The following is a 15,326-nucleotide window of genomic DNA, read 5'->3' as shown; positions in this document are numbered from 1 at the left end:
CTGCTGAAAAACATACACACACACAGTCACACACACAGTCACACACACACACACACACACACACACACACACACAGTCACACAAACACACAGAGCAGCATTGTCCTAGTGAGCGCTCAGCCTTTATATCCCGTAATGGACAGGAGAGACACACCGCAGACACATCATCTTCCTCCTCGTCGAGCCAGATTTATCACTCGCTCGTACGGCGGCGTAGCGCGGCCGGAAATAGCCGTCGTACAAGCTCGTGCTTTGAGCTTGTATATCGACCATTTCCGGGCCGCGTGATGCGAGCGGGAATTAGAAAAACATTGTTTTCTGCTCCATTTTCAAGAACGCCACAACCTCTCTTTTCGGTGAGTTTTGTCCACTGCCGGAACTCTTTCTTGGCTGTTTTCTTTTGTCTTTGACGTTAAAGTCAAGTCTATTTCTCTTTTTGTTCGCTGTAGTGCGAAGGACAACCCTCTTGTCCTGGAACTGAGTTCAGTGTGGACATAATGACTGAGCTAAGTGTCACCGTCACGTCTTGTGATTTGGGCTTCACATACTCCACCGTTACACAGTCCTTAAAACAGGGTGTTAGGTGATGTTTCTTTGCTAACCCTAGAACACTAAACCTGTGTGTTTTTCACCCAGACAATTATGTAAATAAATAATGTTGCTGATGTCTGAGGCGGGTGGGTCCTTGGATATCTACAGGATTCAAGGTGACATCATAGAAGGGAGGTTTGTTTTCCTGCCCACACCCCTGTTTTTTTCCTAAAAGGCAGGTGTTTTGGTTAATTTCACCTGGTTTATATGATAAAGGGTAAAAAAATGGGACCATTGTCACATGTCCCAGGAATGGGTGGAACAAAGGAGAAGTTCCCAGCTACTTTATACTTTTTAAGGAATATTTTTGGAGGGGCGCTAGCCCCTCCTATGTCCAGCTTTGAGGGTTTGTGTAAACAAATGATGTATGATGATAAGAGAGCACCTCACTTCACACAGGTGTGATTTTTTTAATATTTCCCACATTTTTCATAGATTTTGCCTCAGTTTCTTTTTCTCGTTTTCTTGTGAAATTTGAGTACCTCAAATTGCCATGTATTGTTGTACTTTAGTACATTTTGATACATATATATACACCTATAAGTGTTATATATTACAATATTCTCTATATTGCAATAGTAATGGTGGCTATACAGAGTGCTTGTTCAGTAACGGGGGTGTACCCGTCTCTCCAGCTCTTGAGTAACCAGAAAATTACATCTTTACTCTGGCCTCTTCCTTTAAAGGTGTTATCGATCGATGACACTAGTGAAGGCTCCACGCAATTGGAAACGATGAAACAAAGAAACGTACACCACCAATACCATCCCTTCAAAGCTATATGTCATGCAGTGTTGATTTTGATGGAAAATGTTGCTCTAATTGCAGTCATAGTCTTTTTTTGAATACAATTCTATTTAGTTTCAGTCATTTGAAATGTTTTTGTCTAGTTTTAGTCGACTAAATATCATAAGATTTTAGTCGACAGTGCAACCAAACATAAAAATTACTTGTCTTTTAGTTCTACTGGATCTCTTTTCCACTAGTAGTCCCTCCCTAACATTTTAGTCTAGTTTTAATTTGTTGACGGAATTTACAATAGAATTGTTTTTGAAGAAAGGTAGTCGACCAACATTTTCCTCATAGTTTTAGTCGCCGAAATCAACACTGCCTGGTGTCATAGATATTTCCGTTTCGTCTGCTCCCACGATGCAACAGTTACGGCGAGAGCGCTGACCTGTGTTGGAGGCGTCCAGGGGGCCTTTGAGGCGGCGGCGGTTCTGCTTCCTCTCCTCGTCTCGGATCTTCCTCTCGGCTCCCTTGTCGCAGAACACCTTCACCTGGCTGGCCGCGCGGTGGACCCGCCTCTCCCCGCCGGCCCCACCCACGTAGCTGTCAATCTGCAGGACGAGGGGCAGACCCCGGACCCCCTTCTGGGGCGAGAAGTCCGTGCTCAGACAGTGGACAGACACAAAAACCTGCAAGGAGAGAGAGACAGAGAGAGAGAGAGACGCAAACAAACAAAGAGAGAGAGATAGTTCATTGAGTTGAGAGAAAAATGTGTAGACAGTGTATTAGAAAGTAGAGTGGGGAGGCAGAGCGAGGGAGGACAGTCTGTTCTCAGACAGTTCAGACACAAAGAACTGCAGAGAGGATGGAGAGAAAGGTGAAACAAGGACAGAGTGAGGCAGACAGAGAGAGAAAGAGAGAGAGAGAGACACAGGTAGACATATAGACAGATATATAGACAGACAGATAAGACATACTGTATATAGATAGACGGAGATATAAACAGACATAGAATATACAGACAGACATATATTAAGATAGACAGACGGACATATTGACAGATATAGACAGACAGACATATTGACAGATATAGACAGACAGACAGACATATTGACAGATATAGACAGACAGACAGACAGACAGACATATTGACAGATATAGACAGACAGACATATTGACAGATATAGACAGACAGACATTGACAGATATAGATAGACAGACAGACATATTGACAGATATAGACAGACAGACAGACATATTGACAGATATTAAGAAAGATCTATATATAGACGGACAGACATACTCAGACAGACAGTCAGAGACTGTATATATGGACATATATTAAGAAGGATAGATCGATAAACAGACAAAGAGACAACTTGGTACCCTCACTGACATAAACACATATTTCAGAATTAAGTAGCCTACAAAAGACTGCAGCAGACAAATTCATCATAAGCTCATAAAGTGGTGAATAGATATTGATCTGCAGATAAAATTCCCCTTAATAGGAAAGGAAAGGCAATGATAGTGACCAGTTATGAAAGGTAACATGAGGACACCAAATGCAGTGTTATAAAACATCTCTCTCTCTCTCTCACACACAGACACACACACACACACTTTCAGCCAATCAACTTTTTCCGCGGCGGCCATGTTAGCCCCACGCTTGCGCTCCGACTGTTGCTAGGTAACTTTGGAATGTTGGGCATGTTGCCATGGTGATTGCGCTGAGAGGATGAGAGGAGAGCATCCTACCTCTCATCACACACACACACACACACACACACACACACACACACACACACACACACACACACACACACACACACACACACACACACACACACACACACACACACACTTGTGTTTACTAGTATTATATTACTAGAGTAGTAAAGCCGTCTATGCCAGGGGTTCTCAACATGTGGGTCGGGACTCCCCAGATGACAGTAATGTAACATTTTTAGGACTTTTAAGACCTTTTTAATAGCTAAAGAATGAAAGAAAAAAAGGCATTAAATGGGGAAAAAAAGGTAATCAACGAACATTACTATAAAAACTGGTCAAACATTGGCCATATTGTCAAATACTAATAAGAAAGACGTAAACATTTTGAAAATATTTTCGCAATATTAATCTGTGGAACCGAGTCAAACTAAATGTAATGCCTCAACTCAAATCAGATTATTTTTGGGGATATATTTTGGGGTCTGTGGGGGCCCAGTGGTTCCCCACCTGAAAAGGTGGGGAACCACTGGTCTATGCCATGGGTTCCCAAAGTGGGGTCCGGGGACCCCCAGGGGTCCTTGAGAGAGTTCCAGGGGGCCCCCAGCTAAATGATAGTTAGGAACCAAATGGACCCGTATGGATCTGTAACTCAGATAGTGTACCAAATGGACACGTTAGTTGGTTCCATTTGTACACACAGAGTTAAATTAACATTGATTTTACAATATAAATTGGGGTCTCAGAGATAGAAATACCATTAAATGGGGGGTCCGTAGACTAATGCAGGTCAAACTAGGGGTCCTTGAAATTAAACGGGTTGAGAATCACTGCTAGAGCCGGGGTCCCTGACTCCCTGGCATTATCTCTTCAAATGGGGGTCCGCCGGCTAATTAGTGTCAATTTGGGGCTCCTTGGCATGAAAACGTTTGGGAACCACTGGTCTATGCCAGTGTTTCTCAACATCTGGTCCGGGGCCCAACAGGACTCTTTTGGGTGTGTAACTCTGAGAATGTACAAATGGATGGAATTTTTAATATATACTGTATACACTGTATATCTTTACCACCACACTACAGTGTACAGTTCTCACTTCTCAGTTTAATTTAACAATTTCACACCGAGAGGACACAACACTTCATCATCTTCTCAAAACACAAATCATAATCTTGACAAACTCATCCCATCTCCTTCACCTTTGTTAAACTCTTATTGTCAAATTATCCAGTCTCCATTGTGTATGCCCCCCCCCCAGCTGGACATGTTGTGTAACTACAGCTCCTGCTCTAACCTGCAAAATACTAGTAAAATTACTGTTCCTCATTTTTGCTGGGAAGCAGTGGTGGAAAGTAACTCAGTACATTTACTTAAGTACAGTACTTATGTACATTTTTGACGTATCTGTACTTTACTTGAGTATCTGATGGACCAGTCAGTGGAATGACAGACAGACAAACAGACAGACAGACAGGCAGGCAGACAGGCAGACAGGCAGACATACCCGTGCTTCGTTCCTAGAGTCCCAGGTAAAAGACACAGCGTTGTAGGCGATCTCCTTGATGTTGAATATGGTGCTGAAACTCTCCTTGTAGTCGGCTGTGACAGAAACACAACAACAATCAATTAGTGCTTCAAGATTAATCAAAAAAAGATTACGAGACACCTATGTGATCTCAATTCTAAATTTGAGCCAGAATCGTGCAGCACTAGTTGGCTGTCCAATTCATTTTAGTCACTCTTATGTGTGAGAGAGAGACTTTAAGGGCAGATTCACACTATGGTCCCGGGTGCGCACTCGGGACCACTTAGCAGATGTTGTGGTACTGTGAATGCTGCGTACCGTTCCCGCGAGCGGATCACACAACCGTTCCCGGGGACCGCATGGGGAGGTAGTTTTGGGACCGATTGAAGTGTACTTGGATACGGATCGCTGCAATATGAAAGCCATCCGTACTAAATGGCCAATGTGAATCATGGCCAGGAGGGACCAGGCAGTCATATTCGGGACCAGTTCGATTCAATCGGACTCAGAATCTGCACTTTGATGATGTCTGTTTAAAGCCACAGTAGTTGGCTATATGTGCCACATGGAGTAATGTTCAGTAACTAGTAACTACAGACTAAAGACAATAAATATTTTCATGGAGAAAATGAGAATCGTGTGAGAATCGTTTTCTCAATTCTTGTAAAGGAAAATCGAGATTCACATCTGAGCAACAATCGTGCAGCACTCATATCAAACATTATCACGACAAACTAATGATGATGAAGCACAATCTGGACTCCAGTAGTGTAACATATTGTCGCTTGCCGCCAAGAGACGTCATGGCGTGATGAGTATAAATGGAATGTGTGAGTGTGAGTGCGTCCTCACCTATATCCAAACAGCGTTGTTTGGCGGTGTGCTGTCTGCTTTGCCAGAACCTCCAGTGTTTTAGCTGCTCCTCTGTGAACTTCTCTTCCCCAAACACCAGCATCACCTCACTCTGTGACACATACATACACACACACACACAATAAGAAATACACACATAACTCCCAAAACAGAATAAATGTGAAGCTGTTGTTTGTTTCCGGGTACGAGTAGCACAGTCGGCTGACTCGGCTCGATCCTGGGCACTGCCAAACTCAGCGAATGACTAGCGTGGCTTGGGTAAGTACTGGGAGCTGATGGTAGGCGTGGCGCTCCACCTCAGCATCTATCTCCCAGGAAGGTCTAACGCATTATAACGGCAATTGACTCATGCCACGTTTTTGGTTGATACTAACAATAAGCTGACATGCAGTTGTTTATTCATATAATACTGTTGGCTGTCAGGTGGCCACCATCGTAACTTTTCCGGAAACTGCACCATTTACACACACACACACACACACACACACACACACACACACACACACACACCACACACCACACACACACACACACACACACACACACACACACACGCACACAACGTACCCGCACTGTGTAGGGATGGTGTGTCTCGCTGTTCAGGCTTCGGAGGGTGATGGGATAGAACTGTCCTTTGTTCAGGTAACTCATGGAACTTGAACCTTTTGGTTTCAGAGACTGAGGAGCCTCGACGATGTATTCAAACTGATGACTGAGAGAGAGAGAGAGAGAGAGAGAGAGAGATGTTAATATTTATCAATTTATCAATATGATATGACTTCAGTTTAACCCAGGGGTTTTCAACAGGTGCTCTGTGGACCACTGGTGGTCCATGAAGGTATTGCATGTGGTCCCTCACCATGCATTTAGTAATGTAGCAAAGTGAAGATTTTGTATTTTCTTCCACGGAACAGTGCACTAAACTTTTGTGCACTGTTCCGTGCAAGTGTGTAAATGTTGTCAGATATTGGGAAGACTGAATTCCACAGAAATGGGAGTCAGAATCTCAAGAAGGGTAAGTGACAGTGTACCAGCATGCCTGATTTGAGTCATCATTATTAGGAAATGTGCCCATAATTATAATCATCATTATCGTGCCTCTGCTGAGCTCTGCTCTATCAGCATTCAGCACTGGATCAGCTGTATCAGTTAAAAATATATTTTGGCTCTGGTCATATATTTCAGTTAAATAATGCCTGGGCTTGATATAATTTGTTGCACGTAGTATCGTGCAATGAATGAAATCAAGCCCTTAACAGTCATGACTTAATTTAAATCTTTTTATTAGCTATCAATTCAAATATTTTCTTACATTTGATGGACTTTTGAGATACTGTATTATTTAAACATATTTTAAATACATTTGATTTATTTATTTATATCTTAAAGGAACATTTTCCCATGGACAACCTGCAGCTGCAGGTCTACTATGGCATGGACCACTAGAAGTCCGTAGGCCATTGGTTGAGAAACATTGGTATGTATAGACATGGGATGCATTGCATAGCAAGTCTTAGCCCATATGCCATCCCAACACAACAGTGGTCCCCAGGTTGATTCTTAGCCCATATGCCATCCCAACACAGCAGTGGTCCCCAGGTTGATTCTTAGCCCATATGCCATCCCAACACAACAGTGGTCCCCAGGTTGATTCTTAGCCCATATGCCATCCCAACACAGCAGTGGTCCCCAGGTTGATTCTTAGCCCATATGCCATCCCAACACAACAGTGGTCCCCAGGTTGATTCTTAGCCCATATGCCATCCCAACACAACAGTGGTCCCCAGGTTGATTCTTAGCCCATATGCCATCCCAACACAACAGTGGTCCCCAGGTTGATTCTTAGCCCATATGCCATCCCAACACAGCAGTGGTCCCCAGGTTGATTCTTAGCCCATATGCCATCCCAACACAACAGTGGTCCCCAGGTTGATTCTTAGCCCATATGCCATCCCAACACAACAGTGGTCCCCAGGTTGATTCTTAGCCCATATGCCATCCCAACACAACAGCGGTCCCCAGGTAGATTCTTAGCCCATATGCCATCCAAACACAACAGTGGTCCCCAGGTTGATTCTTAGCCCATATGCCATCCCAACACAACAGTGGTCCCCAGGTTGATTCTTAGCCCATATGCCATCCCAACACAACAGTGGTCCCCAGGTTGATTCTTAGCCCATATGCCATCCCAACACAACAGTGGTCCCCAGGTTGATTCTTAGTCAGGGTGGTGGTCCCTGGTTCACAATCACTTGAAACCCCCTGGTTTAACCACTTACGTTTAACTAACCCTCTATGCAAAAATTGCACATCTACAATTAGCGTTCTGATGCGTTGTGTTGTGAGCTTGTAGACCTGCGATTTTTGTTTTTTTGGGGGGAATGAAAAGATATTTACAGGGGTGACCTGAGACAAAACAGTTTGAGAACTACTGTACTAGGGCTGTCCCGTTCAAAACATGGTGTCGGACAGACACTCTCAACTACAGTTGGAGGCCATCGATATTGTCCTTTTCTTTTTGCTGAGGTTTGCGTGATCTGCGCAAAACCCCTTTTGGTGTTTTAAACATTATGTTATAATTTAGCTATTGAAAAATAGCAGATCTACAAGCTCATAGCGCGCCACCGAGTGGCGCGCTACGAGCTTGTAGGTCTGCTATTTTTGAAAAATCGTGAAAATATTTATTTTAGAAAACTGGAAGATTTAGAAGGATTTTTTTAAATTTTTAGGTCAGGCCTAAATGGGTCAAATGATAAGGGACAATATCGGTGGCACCCAACTGTAAAGGCCTATTCATAGTCTGGATTTTCGGTGGTGAGGTGACCACCGCTCCGGTGGTGAGCTGACCACCGGAGCTGAAATAACGTTGAGCGGTGGTGAGTAAAAACAGAGAGAAGGGCTGGAGCGGTGGCGGTGGTTTGCTCTTCACCGCGGCTCGTGACGTCATGTTGTAGTTCGGTGGTCACCCCACCACCGAAAATCCAGACTATGTATGAGCCTTAAGTGTTTAGAGAAGAGGTTACAGAGTATGACTTTAACTTGAGTGTTGTTACCTGCTTCCAGAGCTGGGTGAGGACATGTAGGCCTCAGGGGTGATGGAGGACAGACGGAGCTGGATGTTGTCCTCGGACAGGGACAGGATCTGGGTGAGACAAAGGACTTGTTGTTACATCTGATTCTGATCGTCGCTGTCGGGCAGAAACCTTGTATCTCCATATTTCAACTTTGTTTTGTAAATTAATTAATGTACAAACTCAAAAGTAGCAAAAGTATGTAATCTACAAGCTCATAATGCATGTGGAAGACAGTATAACCCAAGGACTCTTCTAATATACGGTAAGAGAAACCCATTTGCCTTTAAATTGTGTCTGAAACCAAAACTCCTAAAATGTCTCTTCTTATGCTAAACGGTTGTTTTTCAATGTCGAGTCCAAATGGACACTTTTTGGTGTTTATTTAACTGGAGTTAAATAAACACTGATGATTGTACAGCGTGATTGGGTCCCACAAATAAAATAAAATAATCACACCCGTGTGAAGGAGTGGCGCTCTTATCATCATACATCATCTCATTCCGGCCAATCACAATTTGCGTCCTCACTTTTGTCTTGTTGTTTACGTAATGTTTGTGTTAGGACAATGTTTGTGTTTACGTGCACCCTCAAAGCTGGACATAGGAGGGGCTCAAAACAATAATGTTTCAAGTGGGGGTCCGTGGCCTAATACATATGAAACTGGGGGTCCTTGTAATGGAAAAAAATCACACCCGTGTGAACTGAGTGGTGTAAGGTCTTATATAGACTGATCAGCTGTGGTCTGACGTAATGTCTGACGTAATTAAATCACACCCGTGTGAACTGGGTGACCATAGCAACCATGCTCATTTTTTGGTACGAACAGACAGACAGACAGACACGTAAACTAACAAAGCCAGTTGTAGGAGTGGTTTACACCACTCAAAAATGGCTGAGAATCACTGTGCTAAACACACCTGGCCGGGTGTGTCCTTGTACGTCTCTGTGTATGTGGAGTCGGGCGTCAGGGCCTTGGTCCCGGGGCTGTAGGGGTCGCGGTGGCCTTCGGCCCGTATATACCGTGGGCCCTCAGACAGGGAGCTGCTGTGGTGGGAGGGCCCGGCGGCAGGGTCCTCCAGCACTGTGTAGGAGGAGGAGGAGGGGTGCAGGGGACCCTCCAGACTGCTGGCGGAGTAGGCGGACAAGGACACGAGGGACTGCGTGTAAGAGGGACATTCCTGCGCTCTCTTGTCGCCGCCCTGAACAGTCACCGTGTGCAGAGGGACGTTTCTCAGAGGAGTGATGGTCAGCAGGGATTCTGAGTAACCAGGAAGCAGGTAGTTACTGTGGAAAGACAGAGGCCGACGGACGGTTGTTAACACGCGTTTACTGACATGTTTAATGAATACGGATGCTAGACAGACAGATAAATGCCTAATTTATGTTCTGTGTACATCAGCATCGCAGACCAAAAATATCTATAAGCTTATAGATTGACTACTTAACAAATTAGTCATTAGATGCTGTCGTACGACAAAGTTTGAATAAGCCTGACTACTAAGACAGACAGGTCATTAGATGTAAGAGATAAACCTCCAATTACAGAGTGAGTTGGATTAATGGAATCAAAACAATATTCAAAATGTGTTTCCATTTGAATTTTACTCGTGGCAGAGTACATGACCCATTATTTCTACAGAAACAGTAGAATCATGGAAAGAAAAATCAGAGAGACTTTTACCTTTTGTTGGGATCAACATCCACAGGTTCTGTCTTGATGTGTCCTCCAGCCTTCTTGTCCCGAGAAACCTGAACAGAAAAGAGACGGTTTATCTCATCTAGAGTTAGTCGAACTAATCCATTATTAAATCATGTATTTATTTAGGACAGACATGGGTACATGGGTACATTTTGTTACATTTGTACACTATCAGAGTTAAATGATGGATATAATATCCATCTATAAATGCACCACGTACGTCTGTACGTCTGTAATGCACGTAACACGAGAACCGTTCGCCCCAACGACTTCGACAGATTCGACACACGCGTTCCACACCCCCACAGGGAGTGCAGTGCCCGGTGTTGAGTCCGTCGGACCCACGGTTGTCCAGAACCACCACAAAAGGCCTCTGCCCGGGCTCCATATATGGAGCTGGCCTGTTCTGACATCACAACACTCCATATTTGGGCATGCCTGACACAGAACTCCATATAAAGGGACACAGAGACCCCCTTTCCACCGGTTGGTTCCCAATGGGAACCGGTCCAGTTCTTTTTGGTTCTTAGTCCATGAGCCAGAGCTCCGAAATTGGTAGGAAAAACTAGACCTATATTAAATTGTAGTAAATGAATACATGATAACTCTTCCACAGTAGTAGCTTTGTCATATTTTCGATTATTTTGCAAATTTTCCTACCCTAATGCCTCATTTGCATATTTAAAAATGTAAAATTTGTAATACAATAAATCATTGTCTTTGTGTAAGTAATCAATTGGGGAAGTGTCATGGTGATAACAATCTAATATAGGTATGGTTTTTCCCACTCAATTCATAATTAACGTTCCAATTTTGGAGCTCTGGCTCATGGACTAAGAACCAAAAATAACTGAAACGGTTCCCATTGGGAACCAACCGGTATATTCCACCGGTTGGTTGGAATATACGGAAATCTCCATATATGGGCATAAAAGGGACACAGACAGATTGGTGGAACGGGTACTCTGACACGGGTACGAGTATTGCATAGCCGGGTGGGGCATGGTCTCCCAATTTCCATCATTACCGACTCGGTGCTCTACAGCCGGGCACCGATCTAGTTGTATGGTGTTCATACACTACTTGGCTTGAAAGCAATACTCTCCACAGGGGGCTCATAATTGGCAGGGATATTTAACCTTTCTTTGAGGTGGACATTCTGCTATTCTTTGTGTGGAGCACAGAGGCTATGATGACGAGGACCTCCTGAATTTAATCCCTGACGCCATTAATGTGCTCATCCAGAGCATTTTGAGTTGAGTTTTGAGTCAGTGTCAACTAGTTTTTTCTGTATTTTTGGTTTATTCTGTAATTTCTGTGAAATCATTGGTTATTGCTTGGATGTTTTTTTTTATTTTTTCAATTTATTATAAATGATTTAGTATCAAAGGCAGAGCCATGGATCGCTCAGGGAAATCCAGCCCTGTATGAAAGGTTACCAGTATGAAAGGTAAAGTAACAAAGTACATTTACTCAAGTACTGTACTTAAGAGAAATTTTGAGTCACTTTTTACTTTACTGGAGTATTTCCAATTTCCAATGCTTCTACCTCTCCTCCACTACATCTCAGAGGCAAATATTGTACTTTTACTCCACTGCAATTCTTTGAAAACTTTAGTTATTACTAGTTACTTGGCAGATATAAATTATTAATTATATTATAAAACACACATTAACCACTTTTGCCCTATTTTATACATGGTAGACTGGTAGGCTATAGCTGATCTACAAGGTCACAAGCTTGTGGGATTGTAGATCTGCTATTTTCAAACATTTTATAAGTATATACTGTATGTTGATTGATGAGTGTTTCTACATTGCGGCGTTGCTCCAGTACTTTAAGTAAAACATCCGAGTACTTCTTCCACCATACCTTGTTGTTGTAGTAGTCGTAGAAGTACTGTGGGTTGGACCCGTCGTCTCCGTTGAGGCTGAGCATGGCCTTAGAGGCTGCCGCCAGAGGGTTCTCCTCCAGATACAGCCTCCAGGACTCCTCATCCTCCTCGTACCCGGGACCCGAGGCCACGTACGACTGCTCTGCTGCATGGACCAACACCAGGCCCCTCTTACTGTGGCCACCAGACAGACAGACAGACAGACATGGGTAGAACGTAGAAATGTGATGAAAATGCAATGATGAAAATGCAATACTTGTAACTATACACTTTTATTAACAGCGTGTGAAACACCAACTTTTGTATTGTATATTGTATAATATATGTTTTTTATTATTAGTAGGGTTGCACGATTAATCGGTAGCATAATCGTTATTGGCCATATCAGCCATAAAAATGCCATATCGGTATCGGAATGGTCTCAAAATAATACAGATTATTTCATCGGTTTTCACCAGCAAAATGAAAAATATAAAAAATCATCAATGAGTTCAATATGAATAAAAAGTGTTTAGTACCTCTAGTCTAGAACAAAAGCCAAATCAAATATGATGTAAAATCTTAAGTAAAAATAAACTTTACATTTTTCTACATTTAATTTGTGTACTCATCTCATTCAGTACAGACACTTGGAAAAAAGTATAGGCTATTTATTAATTAATTTCATACTTTATTAACAGGCTTTGGGCCAAGCCCCTAGACGGGCCTATGCTTGTTTCCATTGTGGTCCTCTGTATAATATCGGAATCGGTCAGAATCGGTATCGGCAGATTCTGACCCTGCAAATAATCGGTCATAATTTCATAATCGTGAACCCCTTATTTTATATTACAATCATGTTCAAGCAGAGCGCGCAAGTACTGTGGTCGTGCTGGTATTTAACAATGTTTTACAGAGAGGCTGAGATTTGAGAGTTCGTAGCGGTCGACAGTACTTGCGCGCTCTGCTTGCGCACTAGTAGGGCATTTATGGCCTACTTTTGTGCAACGCGCAAACGTAGGCACTCGACAGAGTGCAGTTCTAGTTATTATTATTAATAATAATAATAATTATTATTAGTTATTAAGATGTAACAACAATAAACCACAAACTTGAAAGTTAAACCTCATCACGATATACTCTTTATGATATCAAAATGAACCCCAGTGGTCTAATATTGTGATATCAACGTGATATATTGCCTTCTCTCAGTTTCAGTGCTCAGACACGGCACATGGCAGAGTGTGGCTGGGCAGAGAGTGCTTGTAAATGCAGATGTTCCTGTAGAACAGGTCCATTCAACCTGCTCAGCTGTCTGACTTCAGGAATGTGACTGAGTGAGGAAAACAAACTGCACCGATTCAATGAAAATATTAGTTAACATTTGTGACCAGCCGGGAGAGGGTGGAAAAAACAGCCTCAAATAAAGACTTCTGTGCAAAAAAACAAAACAGACAATGGCTTTTCTCATGTGTCATTGTCACGGCAGAAGGGAAGTAGGAGAAAGCATAAAGAGCTACTTCATCATTACTCAACAGAGAAAGGGTTTCTCCTGAGTTTCACACCATTTCAGCAGTGTCACACAGCCTTCAATGTAATCCCAATATGACCAAATCTACAATACTACTGTAGATTGGTGGACGTTAAAAAGCTGTATAATCGTATACACGGGGCAAACTGACCCATACTACTGTATATTGATCAGTTATATATTGAAAAGGTTTTCACAAATCTTCTCCTATGGGTGTCCCTGGCACATCTTTTCAAATAGGGGGGTCCCGGTCCTCACTGGGGGACCCTTCATATGAAATGGTTTGAAAACCACTGGCTAATTTCACCACCCATGCATTCACCAATCTCAAACACTTGAACCCCAGCATCCATATTCTGGAGAGAACATTTTTAGATAACACTCACAATGCATAGCAATGCAACTCCTTGTGAGCTTGTAGATCAGCTAGTTTTGGCGAGAGTGAAAAGCAGCAGAGCCAACTCAGGTCCAACTGACTGAAGTCTAGAGGAGTTTAAAATCCAGTTTCTGTTATTTATTTATTTTTTAGGTAGGGTATACTTTAGACAGTATTTCCAATTACTTCCACTCCACTATAGGCCTACATCTCAGAGGCAGTATTGCACTTTACTCCAATACAATTATTTGAAAACTTAGTTACTAATTACTTTAAATTATTATATTATAAAAACTTTAGCCATATATTAGCCCCCTATGCTGTTTGAAAATAGTACCTTAAGTATATTTTGATGACAATCAAGTTTGATTGATTGATTGAACAGTTTGCAGAATTACAGTACATTTCAAGCACAAACTCAATACAAAGGCTGTTAACTGTGAGTGGACGATCCAATTAAGCATTACACTTGTTTCCAATAGGGTCCACATTGTTCAATTCATCAAAACGTAACGTTTAGAACAAAGGCCTACAGGTACTTGTTTAAATAAGAGTATTTCTACATTGTGATATTGCTACTTTTTTGTAAAATATGATATCTCAGTAGGCTACAAGCTTCCTCAACCACTGCTTTCTTTGACTGGCTGCAGACTGCAGTAGCAATAACCTACGCACTGCAGGATGTCCAACAACTACTGTACAGCTAGTCAATCCAGACCAGATCAAAACTGCATTCCAAAAGCATCTCACATGTGTGTAGTCAACACACCTGAAACAGGTTTCTTCATTTTTTTTCCCATACAGACAAACAGTTGGACCAAGTTGTAGCAACTCACCTGTCACATTCCTCTGACATTTTGACTCAGTCTGAACCGGACTTTCTAGTTGAAAGAGTAAAAATCCGACCCGTCCAGCTCGATGCAGGCAGGTTCAGTTCTGTGTGACGTTCAAGTAGCCTCATTCACTTTTGACGTTGTTTTTACCTGAGCAGGTGAGCTGGCGGAGACGTGTGGGCGGGGCTTAGTTTCAATGCAACTTGCAAGAGTCCTACTACAGCCAGAGTCTCTTATTAACATAATAACGATTTCTGGGTGTTGCTACCCTGGCTGAAACTCGAAGGGTAGCCTATTCTTTTTTAGACTGGAAGTTCTTTCTCTGTCAACTTAGCATACCGATTGGCAACGGTATACAGTAGTTTCTTCTGAGTTATAATATAGCCTTAGCGATACCGATATTTCGCCAAGTCGGCCTTTACGAGATGTGTAGCTGTAGAGTAGACAATACAAATACACAGACATGTGGACTCACTTCGTGTACAGCAGGGTACATT

General features: G+C 42.6%; 1 protein-coding gene across 1 annotated transcript in view; it reads right to left on the bottom strand.

The window, feature by feature from the left end:
* The window catches only part of LOC306940777 (grainyhead-like protein 1 homolog), a 25,602-nt gene extending 10,656 nt beyond the window's left edge, over positions 1-14,946 (bottom strand). The window contains exons 1-9 of the mRNA XM_079525968.1: positions 14,833-14,946; positions 12,089-12,284; positions 10,198-10,265; positions 9,434-9,800; positions 8,496-8,584; positions 6,010-6,154; positions 5,422-5,533; positions 4,549-4,643; positions 1,768-2,008 (exon numbers count right to left, since the gene is read on the bottom strand). Of these exons, the coding sequence (XP_079382094.1) occupies positions 1,768-2,008; positions 4,549-4,643; positions 5,422-5,533; positions 6,010-6,154; positions 8,496-8,584; positions 9,434-9,800; positions 10,198-10,265; positions 12,089-12,284; positions 14,833-14,852 (1,333 nt within the window). The 5' untranslated portion in view covers positions 14,853-14,946. The remainder of the gene's footprint in view (positions 1-1,767; positions 2,009-4,548; positions 4,644-5,421; positions 5,534-6,009; positions 6,155-8,495; positions 8,585-9,433; positions 9,801-10,197; positions 10,266-12,088; positions 12,285-14,832) is intronic.
* Between the last annotated feature and the right edge of the window lie 380 nt (positions 14,947-15,326).

Source organism: Electrona antarctica, assembly GCF_951216825.1.
Source record: "Electrona antarctica genome assembly, chromosome: 17".
In the NCBI taxonomy this organism is placed as follows: Eukaryota; Metazoa; Chordata; class Actinopteri; order Myctophiformes; family Myctophidae; genus Electrona; species Electrona antarctica.
This window is presented reverse-complemented; position numbering and strand designations above follow the sequence as displayed.